This window comes from Peromyscus eremicus, chromosome 18, assembly GCF_949786415.1.
Source record: "Peromyscus eremicus chromosome 18, PerEre_H2_v1, whole genome shotgun sequence".
NCBI classification, from domain to species: domain Eukaryota; kingdom Metazoa; phylum Chordata; class Mammalia; order Rodentia; family Cricetidae; genus Peromyscus; species Peromyscus eremicus.
The window spans coordinates 6,791,012-6,806,748 of record NC_081434.1 but is presented as its reverse complement, the minus strand read 5'-3'; the positions used below and the strand labels follow the sequence as shown (position 1 = coordinate 6,806,748).

The window sequence follows — 15,737 nt, the reverse complement described above, 5'->3', positions numbered from 1 at the left end:
TTTTTTACCCCCTCAACAATAGATTGCAAATGGATATTATACTTACACGTAAATGTCATCCCGCTCCATAATACTACTGAGGTTTTCATCCATGGCAAATATCCTGTGAAATCTATGATTGTATATGTCAGTGACTATCATCTAGAAGGAAATAAATGTCTATTAAGCTGGTTTTACAATACTGAGAAACTCAACCCCCATTTACGTACTTCAATCTCAGAAACATCTCACCTTCTCTGCAGGCACTCCCGACAAAGCCGATAATGCTGTACAAAGATCTAGTATATTTCCAATTTTGGGCACAATAACTTTGTACTAAAAAACAAACAAAAATTTGCAATGAATTTATGACATTGGAAAACACTGACTAGTTAGTTGAGTGTAGGCTTGTGATTGCTCCCACACATTCAGGTGTCTCAGCACTTCTCCAATCTCGAAAGCTCCTGGGCGATAATGTCCAGCATGATGACTTCCTAGCTATACTGAGTCAAAGACCTGCCTGTAGCCCACTGCTCGAACCTGTCATCACTGCTGGTGTCTTATACTCCAACACATCACTTCATACCTCTTTTTGGTTTGTGTAGAGATTTCTAATCCTTGGATGGTTTTCTCTCTACTGTCATGATATCCACTCATCTAGACCCCACCTTATTACTTCAACCATCCTGCTACAAACTTCGTGTCTTTACCTCTTCGTTCGATTTTTGTTGAACTGTAGTGGTTTGAATTAAGAAATGACCCCCATAGACTCAAATTTTTGAATGCTTAGTCATCAGAGAGTGGCATTATTTGAAAGGATTAGGAGTTGTGGCCTTTTGGAGAAGTGTGTCACTGGGGGTGGGCTTTGAGGTTTCAAAAGCCCAAGCCAGTCCCATTGTGTCTCGATTCCTGCTGCCTACAGATCTGGATGTAGGATGCTCTCAGCTCCTTCTTTAGCACCATGTCTGCCTGCATGGCGCCACGCTTCCTGCCTTGATGACAATGGACTAAACCTCTGAACTGTAAGCAAGCCTCAATGGAATGTTTTCCTTTAAAGCGTTGCCATGGTTATGGTGACTCTTCACAGCAATAGAAAGATATGAATTTTCTCATAGATGTTTGTATATGCTGAGATTTCTCAACTTCAGACTTGGTGTGCTACAAATGAGAGTTCAAGTCAACAGACTCTTCATCATAACCCAGAAACAATTCTGTCTGTCACTTCCTTGTTGAGTCTACAGTAACTATCTGAAATCTTCACCATTCTTTAGCATTCTATTTCATTTCTCCTTTCACTACCTGAAGAACACTTTACCTAGAAAATTGAAGCTACTTTGAGTAGGACAAGTCTGGTTTCCTGTCCTTTTATAAACTATGTGTCCAGAGATTGTTTCGTCCCTGTCTCTGAGACTATGGGGAGACAGAACTCTTTCTTCCCACACACACCTGACTCCTGCACCCAGGTCATAAAACCAGCAATTATCCCCTTATTCATTTATCTTAACTTGGTGTAAGTACTGAAATACACACAAGTCTTAAAAATACCAAAAAAGCAAAACAAATAAAAAACCAAATCCCTAAACCAAAACAGTCTTTTACTGCTTTTCCCTAACAATCCCCCATCTCCCAGAGCTCACTGCTAGCTTTAAAACCCAAGCACTTCTCTTTAAATTTGTAAACTTAATGAATATTGAGTATCTCCATCTAGATTTTCCTCATGTACCCTACCAGGTGTAAACCTGAACACAAGTGCAGGTTTGTCTCAATCCTTCCATCACTTTGAATGAAGGAGCTAGTAGTTTTAAGAACATTGCATAGACACTGTTCTTACTAAGAGTAAAATAAACTCCAACACTTTGAGCATCAATGGTAAGACAACTTTGTTTATAGGATAGTTTTCATACAGATTTCATTTCTATCATGTACCAAGAAATCTGCACTATCTGGCTAGATCCCTAACTTAGGAATTTATAGTAAACAATTTTTGAAAGTAGGAACCAAATCTGCTTTGTTTAGGGAAAAAAGCATTGAGTGAGTAATAAAGATCTGGATACCCTTCTGCATTGGGATCTACAAGTCATATTCTGGAACTACAAGCTCCCTGCCTACAAAGAGCTCTTGGGCAGTTGAGAAAAGAAGACAAAGGTCAAAATAAAATCTGTTAAATTCTGCAGTGGAGGAACAAAAAGGAGCTAATTTCACCAGAAAAGGTCAAATGTAAAAGGAATAATTGATTTAAAAACATAGAAAATGTAGCATTTTTCTCATAAAACACTGAGTAATCCAGTGATAGCACTAGGCAATGGAGATAATCAAGCCAACAACTGACATTAATGTGCACCACAGGAACTTTGTATAGAATAAGCAAAACATAATACTTTGTTAAAGTACTAGAACATCATTTAACCAAATATTTTTATAATTAAAAATTCATTTATTATTTGTGTACGTGTGCATCCCCTTAATACCTGTGGCAGTCAGAGGAAAACCGGTGGGAGCGGGTTCTGAGTCCTAGGGATTAAACTCACTCAGCTCTGTCAGGCTTGGCAGCAACTGCCTGAACCTGGCTGAGGCATCCCCGTTGGCCCTGAACCAAGTATTCTTACACTAATGTTTTATTTCTCATCAAAGTTGTTGAAATGTCTTAAGATTATTGATATTTAAATGCATGATCACATCACAAATTACAAAATGCATTAGCTTTATTTCTGGAAGTGACCAGGATAAAACCTGGAACATAAAAAATTTCAACAGATGGGAGTTAGAGACAGCTCAAAGGTTAAAAGCACTGGCTGTTCCTATACAGGAGCCAGGGTTCATTTCCAGCACCTACATGGTGGCTCATAACCATCTACAACTCCAGGTCCAGGGGAGCCAATGTCCTCTTCTGGCCTCGAAGGTACCAAGAACACATGTGGTACACAGACACATATGCAGGCAAAACACCTATATACATAAATAAATAAAATTTCGATAGAAATAAATACAGACAATAGTACTGTTATTAATCTTTTAAGCAAATATCCCAAATAATAAAACAAACATCTTGGTTGTCTTTGATGTGAGATAGAAATTTCAGAAATTTATTTTTCTATGACATCCTTCAACTTTCCATAATTCTAAAAAGGTATAACTTCCAGAGTATCCAGCTTATAAAATCTATTACACAATACTCTTTATGATTGAATTGGGCTGGAGAAACCAACAAGTTTTATACTAGCCCCATCACTAATTAAGTAAAAATAACACCTACAAAGAAAAAGGTCATTACTTACTTGCATAGGTTTCACAAGTGGATCCATCCTAACTAAGTAAACTTCTAGGCTCCGCTCTTTTTTCATGGGCAATGGAAGTGTCAAGTAACAAAAAGGGTCAAAGGTCACTGAGATCTTAGCACACTCAGGACACACTAGAGTAGATTTGAAAAGGCCATGGAATATATCTACTATGATAGAATCATTTCTTTTCAAGTGGTTTTCCCAGGCTTCCTCAGCAACCACCTACAAGGAAAGGGAAGACAGGTCACTGACGGTGTGAGGGAGCTGTGGCAGTGAGGAGGACAGCAGTGTCAAGTCCACTCACCTTGTCTGGTCTGCCGTCAGCATCTTTTAACTGAATATATGGTTTTTTTCTAATTCTATTCAAATCCTCATGGAGTCCATCTAATAGAAAAGCTAATAGTTCTTGGCAGTCTTGCTGTTGATATCCAGAGAACTGAGGTGCAAAACGTCCTACCTGTGTCTGTAAGACCAACAAAACAACAAAATCAGACAGGAGTCCTTAAAAATCACACAGTTGTTCTCATTATTCATGAGTCCATACATGAGAAATTACCTATTTATTAAAAATTACTTATATTCCCCAAGTCAAAATTGTGACACATTTTAAATCATTTGAAGATACGTTCCAGTAAAAAAATTGTTCTTTCTCTTGGGGGGAAGAAAACATAATTATAAAAAAAATTAGAAAATGATGCCTTTTAGTTTCAGCATCATTTTCTAATTTTTTTTTTTATAATTATGTTTTCTTCTTTACACTTTTGTGCTTTCCAGGTAGCCTATTTAGTGTATAGAACATTCCCCAAGGAGACTGCTAAGGGGTTGGCTAGAGGTCATAAACACAGGGAGTGGTAGTGTGCTTTACGGGGAAAACACAATTGGATAAATTTTGGTAAAAATGAGTTATAGTGTTGGTTATGAAATCAGTATTAATGTGTCAACCATACAAAATAGGGGCTTTTCAAACAGACACACATTTAAAGCAAAGAATGCTTGGTGGATTAATGAAAATGTGACCAAAGTCTTGGTGGAATCAAACCCTGCACTTCCCCTAGGAATGTGCTTCTGTACTTGTTAACTTAATTTGTGCTAACATTATGGAAAATTACTTTTGTGAAAAATTAAAGCTGATTGCATTTACACAGAATAGGGATAAACACAAATATGCTACACACACACACATACACACATATATGCAGATGTATATATGTAGTTTATTTGTTTTGCATTTCCAGTAAAGATGTGATAAATCTTTATCTTTATTCAACATATAGATGCTCTAAAAATAGAACTGGGCACAGTGACAAGCCGGTGATCCCAGAACTTAGGAGGCTAATATAGGGAATGCTGGAGTCTAGGAATTTGAGACCAGTCTGGGCAATATAGAAAGAATTCATTGCAAAATAAAATAAAATGAAGAAAAAGTACATATACAAACCTACGTAAAGCACTCTCTCTAAATGCATTAATCATTGTGTAGCCTTGGACTGGCTTGTTATTAATCACACTTCACTGTTTATCTAAGGGGTTTGGGCATTATTTAGCTACAAGTCTTCCTATAATGACTGGCAGGCAGACAACAAGGGACAGGTTCTAATCCCAGCTATATTAATATGTAAACATTATACACACAGAAATATATCTCTAAAAGCATTCTGAAATAAGTTTCAGGAAATATTGACTTGAGAACCAAATAAAAAGAAAATATGGAAAACCTTTATACACGACATGAGAAACTACAAATCTCTCATTTATCCATTGTAAAAAAGAGGACAAATCTGACGGCCAAAGGGCACATTACAGTTCTTCTACAATTTTCCTTAAAAGAAATACAGTCTGAATCAGAGAATGAATCAGAGAATGAGACAGGTCTGGCAATTAACAGGTGTGTAGCTACAGGAAAGTTCCAGAGAAAACAATCTAGCAAAATCAAACTGCTGAGGGTTGGTTTGTCCGGACAAGGCTCTCACGGTTTAGAATGTGAAAGAATAACTGCAGGAGCAGTTTGATTTATTGACTGCTTCACTTTGTACTTGGATGTCTTAATTACATTTATTGACTGTTTGTATGCACACATACGGAGGTCAAAGGACTCACTTATTTTTTAATCATATACTTGATTTTTAAAACCTTACTATTTTATAAATAGTGTTTTGCCTGCATTGTCTCTGCACCATTTGCATGCAGGGCCTGTGGAGACCTGAAGAGGGCGTCAGACACGTCTCCCCCTCTCCGGCCCGGGAATGGTGTCACAGATGGAAGGCAGCTACCATGAGGGTGCTAGGAGCTAAACCTTGGTCCCTCGGAAGAGGGGCCAGTGCTCTTAACTGCATGACCATGTTCTGACTCACTTTTTAAGAACTGGTAGATAATTAACAAATATTTTACAGCAGATGTTCTAGGGATGCCACTTACCTATAAAGACTATGGCTTACAATAACTTAGTGCAAGATCTAAGAAGGAACGAGCTCACACACAAACACCCAAGCGTAAGAACTACTGAAAAGAACAAGCTGCATGACCACAGGATAAACTACATCACTTAGACTTAGTAGCATAGTGACATGCCTGAAGGAAGTTCTTTACATCACGTTAAATATCCATGGTTTCCAGAAACATTCTAAACCACTTTAAACTATATTAAAGTCTTTTCTGTCCCCCTTACTATTCCTTCCCTCTACTGACAGCCTTATTCATAAAGATTTAGTTTTGATTATGTGTGCACGCGTGAGTTTGAGTGCAAAGGCCAGTGGAGGTCACAAGAGGGCATCAGATCCTCTCCAGCTTGAGTTTCAGGGGCATTTCTGAGCCACCTGATGTGGGTGCTGGCAACTCAGGTCCTCTGGAAAGGTAGAAAGTGCTCTTATTGTCTGAGCCATCCCTCTCCAGCCCATCTCTAGAGATTAAGAAAACAAAAACCAAACAAAAAGCCCTAATCACCCATCCTGTTCTATGCCCTGAAGTTTTATATCCCACGGATGGGATGCACTGTCTTTAGATTGGGAGACACTGTAATGGGACTTCATCCCTTTCATCTGAGGATCCCTCCCTGGGACAAGAGTACGCTTGATGAGAATAAGTTTACCGTACTAACCTTAAACGCTCTAGGAGTGACGTAGCTGAACTTTCCAGACCACATCTGCTTGATCAGTTCAGCATATGATTTAGCTATTTCACCTCTCATTCCTAAGGGATTGTCAAAATTCAGTTCTTCTTGGTACTTATCATTGAGGAAATATTCAGTAAGTGGAGGTGTGTTGCTTAAACACTGCAAGGAACAAAATAGATTTTAAAGTCAAAGTAACCACACAAATACTTTAAAAATATTAAAATCAAGAGTGAAACAAACTGACTTGCTATAACATATGCAGAAAAATAGAAATGGTTTCTTGTACTCAGTAAATGTCAAACACTCAAACGAGGCACTCATTATTCACTTCCCAAACTTTCAATCAGTTACTTCTAATAAATAAGAAACTGTTGGTTGCTGTAAAATCTGCATTAATTTTAACCACAGCAAACTACCTGTTAACTGGGAGAGAAGCTCAGAGTTTTCTTTCCTTCTTTCACTTGATTGGTAGAAATTATGGACTGTCTAATCATCCCAGGCACCTGCAAATTAGCCTGAGTAGGTAAAAACTGAGATAGCGTGCGAGCAAAAAAAAAAAAAAAAAAAAAAAAAAACCTTAAAGGAGGTACAGACGGTTCATGGTATCCATGGACTCAAATCAATTGCAGATAGGAAAATACTTGGGAAAAAAATTACATTCAGGCTAAACAAAAGTTTTCTGGTCATTATTCTTTAGCTGGTACAATGTAAAGGTATTATAAGCAAGCTAGAGATGATTTAAAATGTACAGGAGGAGATACACAGGTTATGTGGTAATCGTAAGCCATCCTGTGGATTTTCAGACCAATACCTCATGGATACCACGACAACAACTGTACTTAGTGCTTCTGCAGCCAATGCCTTATCATAAAGGAGCCGTTTTTAAACCTGTCATCGGGCTGGCAGCAGTGTTCAGAACGGGTAGTACTGACCAGGAAAGCCTAAGAAGACAAATTTTAGGCAAACCCTGGGTGTGTTCTTTTGACAGCTCTTAATACAATAACAATCCAACTTTCTTTTATGAAAAAATAAAAAACTACACCAAAGTTCTCCAATTCTTTATTATTTGAATTAATTCCTGATTTAAAAAATTTAAAAAGATGGCAGAAACACATTTTTCCACAATATTTTACCTTATGATGGAGTAACTTTCAATTGATGATGTATATAATCTGATCTCAGTAGGAGCCATGTTACTTTATTAATGAATGTTTTGCATATGCAGTGCATCATACACATATAATCATGTAAGTTATACAAATATAAATATATATATCTGTTTATGCAGGAATGTATTTGTCTTAGAGTTACGTGATAAAGTGCTATATGAGAAACCAGTTGCTTGTATATAACTTAAAAAACCACTTTGTTCAGAGTCTCAATTCATATTCATGGAAATGAAAGTTTTGGAGAGCTGGTGTGCATTAAGTTGCATTACGTTAACAGGCTTTGTAGCTATTAACAGTTAGCTTGCTGGGTCCACACAGATAACTGAATTATGACCATAGTCTATCGTCTGGTCAAAACACCAAACTATGCATATTCTTTGACTTAGTTCTTGGAAGTACATTATGATACTCATTTATTTTTCAGTCTCAACTATATCAACTTATGTTTACTAAGTAATCATAATTATCTATAAAATCTGAGTGTAGTCTAAACTGGTAGTCTAGCCCCAGCCCTCAAGACGAACGTGTAAATGTGTTAGTATCCCGGCATTGATTGTTATGATTCTCCCCTCCTTCCTGAGGTCATCTGAGGTGCCTGAGAATAAGTACAGATACTATAGCTGAGCTCCACCCTGCTCTTACTGTACTTCTGATTCTGAGACAAGATCTTAAGTTGCCCAGGCTGGCCTTGAACTCATTCTGTATCACAAACAGGCCTTAAACTTATCATCTCTTGCCTTGGTCTCTAGACCAATTAGATTCCAGGACCATTACTAGGTTCAGAAGTTACTGTATGACTTAGGCTGGGCTCAGTAGGTCTTTACAGTCCTTTACATTTACTTCCAGTATAGAAATCTTCGTAGCAGAGAGAAATCCATAGGTAGTTTATAATGTGGAAGGTCACTAAAGGACAGGGCACTTCCTATTTATTCCTAAGTCCTTTTATGTTGAGTTCCATTTTCTTCTTTTGCATGACATTTCACTTTTAACTACACACCCAGCACTGGAAAAAGGGTCAGGCAATACAGAACGTATCAGAACCCAGATGCTATCACCTAGCAGTACCCTCTGACTTGCCCCAAGTAGGAACAACACTAAACAGACAATTAGGCAAAGGGGCAGGCACAGCAATATATAATAACCAGCACTTAGTTTCCAAATCTTCATATTTGATTTGGTCTATTAATTGGGTTATATTAATTAATAAAGTCTATTATTATACCCATACAAACAACCAAATAGCTAAAAATAAGTGGTGCAAAACATGAATAATTTCTGAACTTTATTTTCACTAAATATTCATGTGTACTGTTAACTTGCAAGACCTTCCAAATACAACTGAAAAAAAAAAACAAAACTCTCTACCAGTGATCTTTTAAATATGTGTTTAATCATGTTACTGAATTGCTATAAAACCTTCAATAACTCCTTCCACTCACACAAGAACCCCAATTCTTTTTTTTTTTTTTTTTTTTGAGACAGGGTTTCTCTGTGTAGCTTTGCGCCTTTCCTGGAACTCACTTGGTAGCCCAGGCTGGCCTCGAACTCACAAAGATCCACCTGCCTCTGCCTCCCGAGTGCTGGGATTAAAGGCGTGCGCCACCACCGCCCGGCAAGAACCCCAATTCTTAGAGGAAACTTACTCATCCATGTCCCTCTGACAATGCCTGCACTTACTTTGTTCACTGACAGGCTCTTGACTTCTATGCTTCCTCTCGCTGCCTAACACACACAACTTCACCTATCTGAAAACCCATCTTCTTGCCTTAGAAGCTCCATCCTCTGAATCAGATTCGGGTATCCTGCCTGAGATGTGCTCTCAGATCCTCAGCAATGTTTCCTGCTGTGCTTGCATACTGCTCAGTGTTCACTTTCATTACAGCCCTGGTTTTATGATACACTGTAATATTTTGCTAGTCTATGTCACATGGGCTCCATGACAGCCTTCATATTTCCAATCTTTAGCACTGAATGTATCACTTGGCACTAGTCAATACACAATAAATACATATGCTTAATAAAAATGTTCTGCCTGTATTTACTAATGTATGTATTCCCTCAGTTTTTATTCTTTTCTCTCATTACTTACCATAGACTGCTTAATTAACTTATGTCTAATGAAATCTTAGCACATGGTAAATACATACTTGCTTATAATGAACGACTTCAGAAGTAACCCCCAAACCCAAGGATGAAAGCAACAGGACAATATGTATTGAATGTATTCTACCTTTATGTCTGATTTTCTCTTGGCCTTGCAGTGAACCTGTTCTAATTTTCTAGACTAGCTCTTATTTTCACAGGGGCACATGCCAGTTTGAACTGATTATGCTTCAGAATTGCCACAGTATAATGAAATACTTTAAACAAATGGGGGCATAGACTACTTATGGGGATGTCATAACCAATATTTAAATTTAAACATTCAATCTAATGTATTGAATTATATAATGTATTAAGGAACTTTCAAGTTATATTTCTCTAACAATTTGTAAAAGCACATGAATATAGAGATTCAGTAGCTAATGAACTGTTTTACTAGTATACAAATCCCATGGCTGAAATTCTAAGTGATGTCAGAATTGTCTCCTAATCTTGAAAATATTGGTACATTAGAAGTTATGTTCTTGAAATAATGTATGGACCAGTTCCTGTGACTTTTGGTACAGATTTCAAGATAGAATTAGAATAATAAAGTCAGGCATCCAAGTGTCTGCATGTCACAAGTGCCATTCTATCCATGCTCAACACCAACATTCGGGAGAAAAGAAGCCAGTTTCTTAAATTTGGTTGTGTTGTTGTTTGATGGAAATTATGGTATCATTTAGTGTTTTCATATGAGCCTATCTTAAAATGAGAAAAGTCCTTGATGACTGAAACTGGATGCTCAGACTGGCTGCCATTCAACATCATGTTTTCAAGAACAACTCCTTTTAAAATATACTCATATGCATGTTTCTCCATATTTAAACAGGACATTGCCCTTTCAGACTCAAAGATACTTTGATACAATATGGACTAAAAGTCTAATGTATTGTATGTAGACTAAATGGTTCCTTGACTGTAAAATTAGGCAAAACAACTCTAATTTCTTAACATATATGGTTGTTGTCAGCAAACCCGAAACATATATGAGCATGTTATAAGAAAAACCAAATGCATAAACAGTATTAGACAATGTATTACTTTTGGCCATTTCTGATAAGCTACCGTTCTCTGTTAATTTACTAAGTTAACAATCTGACACTGTCAAACATCAAAATCAAGAAAATGAGATCTTCTAATTATCTATAGTAAAATGGGGCCCAAGTATGAGGAAATGTATTGCTATTAAGACACACATGTATATAAGTTTTTGAGATATGGTTCTATTATACAGCCAAAACTGAATATAAAAACCTGATCCTCCTCCTTCACTTTCCTAGGACTGGAAAACAACACAGAGATCTTAAGCCATTCCTTGTATTCATTATAATTAGAGCTGTTCCTCAAATGGAGAAGTTTTCTGAAGATCATACTAAAGACAAAGTAATACCACGCTTGATAATGTCATTTTGAAACTACTATCATGCACAAATCATCTATACTAATTAACAATAAAGCAATAACTAGACAAAAGAGGTTCTTAATAGCATCTTCAACTCAACACAAAAGAGAAAAAAGTAAGCAACTTATGTTAATGAATAGGTAAGGTACTTGATAAAAATGCTAAATATTTCTCTATTTAAATATTTAAAAACCAATCCCATGCAAGCTAACAGTGTACAAAATTGGCAAGGACAACAGAAATTGAAGGATGAATAATCACATTTCCTATCTGGTGTGTATGGTAATCTTGCATTTACTAATTTAGCTTTCATGACAGAATGATTAGAGACAAGGCTGAGCAAACAAGCTACTACAGAAAGTTACTGATTGCGGAGAAATGGTAAGAAAGGTGATGGACCACAGCTATGACAGCATGCACAAGACTTAGGTAAGCAAAAGCCATATCAAATCCCAGCATGAAGAAAGGAGGTGGCAGTACCTCCCACCCCTAGCCAAGGAGCTAGTGACAACTGATACTGCCGGGGAAGGGAGAGACAGTTTTTGGTAAGTTGGTTATACTCCATGGCAGGCTACACATCCAGCAATGTACAGGCAACACAGATTGGACTGAATGAGTTAAAAAAACAAAGGACACAAAGGTGGGTGGATCTGGAAAGAGTTGGAGGATTAGAGTGAGCATGATCAAAACACTGTACAAATTTCCCAAAGAACTAATTAAAAATAAGTATGTGTGTGAGCAAACAAATGACTTAGTGAGAAGTGACTGCTCAGTATCTGTTTCTCAAAGGGGCTGTGTGTACTTGCATGTTTCATATTGAAAACTGCAAATATTACTATTATTGAATTTAAATTAGAAGTCTTAATACATATCCCTTAGTTTAATGTACTGAATGAACTCCTTAGAGTGTTCTTTCTCTGAAATGCATTGCTCCACCTTAGTCTATCAAGGGGGAATTAGTAATTATTCCTTCCTCTGGGCTAACTTTGTACTTCCACTTCACTCATAGAGTCAATGTGGTAGTCACCATTTTACCTCTGGATCTAGCACAATGACAGCCTATCAGGTAGAGACCAGAAACAGTTCTGAAAGAGACTCAGCACATCGGGAGAAGAAGGGACTCCAAAGGACACTTAACTTGCACCTGGTTATAATATTTATATAAAATCTATATAAGATCAAAAAGTTCTTGTTTTGGGGCGCAGGGAAGTTGGTTTCGATTCAGGGTTTCTCTGAATAGACCTGGCTGTCCTGGAACTCGCTTTGTAGACCAGGCTGTCCTTGAACTCACAGAGATCTGCCTGCCTCTGTCTCCCAAGTACTGGGATTAAAGGTGTGCGCCACCACAGCCTAGCTCAAGAAGTCCTCTTAATCCTTAAAGAGGCACTAGGTAAGCTTCCTAAGGAAGGGAAATGAAGACTGTCAAAGCCTCAATACCCACCAAACTTCATCTATAAAAGCCAAAACCATTTCGCTAAATCTTTATCCAGGAACCGAGCAAGAATTCTACCGGAATTCTAAATACTCAAATGTCTCATCCACTGGGCATTCTGCTATTTGGTCCAATGTAAATAGACCTTTATCCACTGCAACCCTCAGTAACAGTACAATAAAGAAATACAGAAAACTTCAAGTATTTTATAAAGATTTAAAAAAAAAAAAAACCAACCTACTTTTAAGTGTCCATAGCCCAATATCCTAAAAACTAGAATACTATGTAAAATGTTTTGTTACTTAAATGGTGGAATACACTGCACTAATTTTTGTTTCTATACACATATGCTTTCACAGTTTACAGTAGTCTTTGAAAGTACAAAATTTAATCTTTCACTAAGTATGTTCTGGCCAGTGAGATTGATGTCACCTGAATTCTCTGACAAAACTTTTAGTAATGTATGTTGAGTCTTAACTATAAACTTCTATTTAGTTTATTTATTTATTTTTGGTTAAACTGAAAAACTCAAAGTCTTACTATACAACCAAAACCAAGTCTGAAATCAACATATGAATAATTAATAGCCATCCCATAACTTGTAATGAATCTGGAATTTCCCCAGTACCTGGAAAATAGTCAAAGTAATCCCCTTCAAAAAGAGAAAGTTGTCTTTTGTAAGCTGAGTATGAACCACTCCCTCTCTGCTCAGGTGCTCCAGTAGCCCAATTCTCAAGTGATCATGTATGCTCACTACTTTAGTAAACCGGTAACTAGAACAGGAAAGAAAACACACTTAATTTTTCATTACCTAAAGCTTTTGAGTTTTGTAACTCATTCCGTAACTGATCAAAATGAAAGTCACTCAACACTTTTGAAAGAACAGCTACTCCTTCAAACTGAAACTAAAAACCCAATCCACTAAGGAACTTTTTCTTAGGATTTTAAAAATAAAACCTCAAGTTATCTATGTTTACAATCACTTTCGAATATTCTCAAGTAACTTTTTCTGAATTTTAAGTTAGGTGAACGAAGACTTTTTCAATTTTTATGTCAATTGTCCTATCTGTTGTGAAAACATTACGAGCATTTTGAATGGTAAGCATTTGATCAGAAGCATTCTATTCTTAGCAAGATAACCAGCTCTAGCTCTTTGTGCTAACTGAGAAGCATAAAGCAAGAAGTCATGGGATGAGCTACACACATAGGGCTTTGTCAAGGTGATTAAAAAAAACCGAGCCTTTTAATCATTTGACACTTTGATCTTTCTAAAAGTTCTTCTAGAAAAGTAAGATCTCAACACCCTTGAGATGAATTCTTAGGATCTCTACAAACTTTGTGCAGCAAATACAATTATGGCTCTTTTAGCTTTATATTTCTATTTTCCAAGCTTTTTTAAAAAAGAACTAATTTAGACAAATAAAAGTAGATACACTTTCCTTCGTTTGTTTCTTGCTATGATTCCCCCCTTTCAAGCAGTACCTTGACTGACAATGCTGGGATCTTACATAAAGCAGAGTCCCCCCCTTTGCTCCCCACACTTCTCTCTTTCATCTTTTTAAGATGGGGTCTGGCTATGACTCAGGCTGGACTTGACTTCAGTCTTTCTGTCTCAGCATCCCGAATGACTGCAAGAGTCTGCCACCACATCTATAAGTAATGCATAGTCAAAGGTAGGGGTTTTGGGATGGGCAAGGATGTTGTTTGCATGCTATCATAGTTAGTGTAACTACTAGGGTTATGACATGGATAAAATGAAACTTCACTCAATGTCTCACTGTTATTCCTTCATGGCATTTCTTTATGTTGCATCAAATCCAACAAAGAATGATTATCAAAGTTCTAGAAGTATGACAACTGATGACATACACTTTGTTGGGTAGCAAAGAAATATTAATCCCTTTTCTCCTTTTTCATCTATAAGATTGAGAAAGGATAATCCTAAATTTATCAAAAATATTACCTATAGTAATATAAAGTATATAATTACCTTATAGATTACTTATAGTAAGTATATCCTTTAACTATGGATGTCACTATTTTAAAAACCTATCATTATGATTCTCATATTGAACAGCACAAGAAACGGAATACAGGATTCCTTTTGATATGGATATGTACAAGTCTGTGATAAATTACACTGTAATAGCCATAAGGCTATTACAGACTTTAGGTATGGAGTATTTTAATGAGGTTTCAACGCTACTAGACTTTCACAGCAATTAGCTAATTAAAAACATTTTTAGCAACAAGCTATTCATGAGTGATTTATGCTTACACATTTCATGAAAAACAAAAACCACATGGTTCAAATAATTTTAAGAAAGTGTAAGTTCCACTTATTTTCATCGCTGACTGATTCAATTTTAATGTGAAATGACCTCTTAATCCATTAATTAAAATTGAGACCCAATAAAATAAATGTCCATTTTTTTTTTTTTTGGTAAGCAAGATAAAGGATTTAAGAAAATAATGGTTTATCTTAATTTTTTTATTTATTCCTTCTCCATAATGTTCAGTAAAGAAACATTTTGAGATAAATGAACATTAAGACTTGTATGATTTGCTGTTTGGGCTTTCTTTGAAAAGCATGGTCTGGGAAAATGTAAGTTTAATGTATTACACTCTTTAAGAGAAACAATGAAGTCATATACTTCCCTGTATCATAACTATCATTACAATAGTTATTGTAGTAACTACCATTACAATAGACCCATACTGACAAGAAACAGAAACCGGAACATCACGTGACAGCCTGAGCTATGAAGCATCAGATTATTTTTGTACGAAAAAAATTTAATCAATCATTCCACAAGCATTTGTTATGGAAAACCACTATCTCAAAAGAACTGTAATGACAGGATTGATGATGATGGAGGAGTTACATTCATATGATTCACTGTAAAACCAGGAGGGGGATTCCCTGCGATACAGCGCTGGTCCAGCCTGTCATGTTGTGGCCAAGAAGGCAGTCCAATCCATTTGCAATCGCATTTGTGGGGAACAAACTGTAATGTTTATGTAATATTTCTTGTTCATAGCTTTCATTTTCAACCACAAGAAGTTAACTATTGCATGCTGCAGTTCTATTTAAATTACTGTGCTCTTCTGTAGTTCTTTTGTAGCTCTGGAGTACTGCTAATCAGGTACAAATCAAGTACACATATGGCAAATGATTGTTTCCTAATGCAGTATTTCTCAAGTCAATCCTGTGGAGGGGCAA

The 15,737-nt window shown here is 36.6% G+C and overlaps 1 protein-coding gene across 10 annotated transcripts in view; it reads right to left on the bottom strand.

The window, feature by feature from the left end:
- Positions 1-15,737, bottom strand: part of Usp15 (ubiquitin specific peptidase 15) — a 95,834-nt gene that overhangs the window by 10,748 nt on the left and 69,349 nt on the right. For 5 of the 10 annotated variants that reach the window (XM_059245665.1, XM_059245659.1, XM_059245661.1 and 2 more), the window contains 5 exons: positions 6,352-6,525; positions 3,562-3,720; positions 3,255-3,479; positions 232-315; positions 47-141 (listed from right to left, as the gene is read on the bottom strand). In XM_059245665.1, the coding sequence (XP_059101648.1) occupies positions 47-141; positions 232-315; positions 3,255-3,479; positions 3,562-3,720; positions 6,352-6,525 (737 nt within the window). Of the gene's footprint in view, positions 1-46; positions 142-231; positions 316-3,254; positions 3,480-3,561; positions 3,721-6,351; positions 6,526-6,782; positions 6,870-13,142; positions 13,288-15,737 lie in introns of those variants that run through there. The other 5 variants (XM_059245663.1, XM_059245662.1, XR_009375130.1 and 2 more) reach the window with 5 other exon arrangements.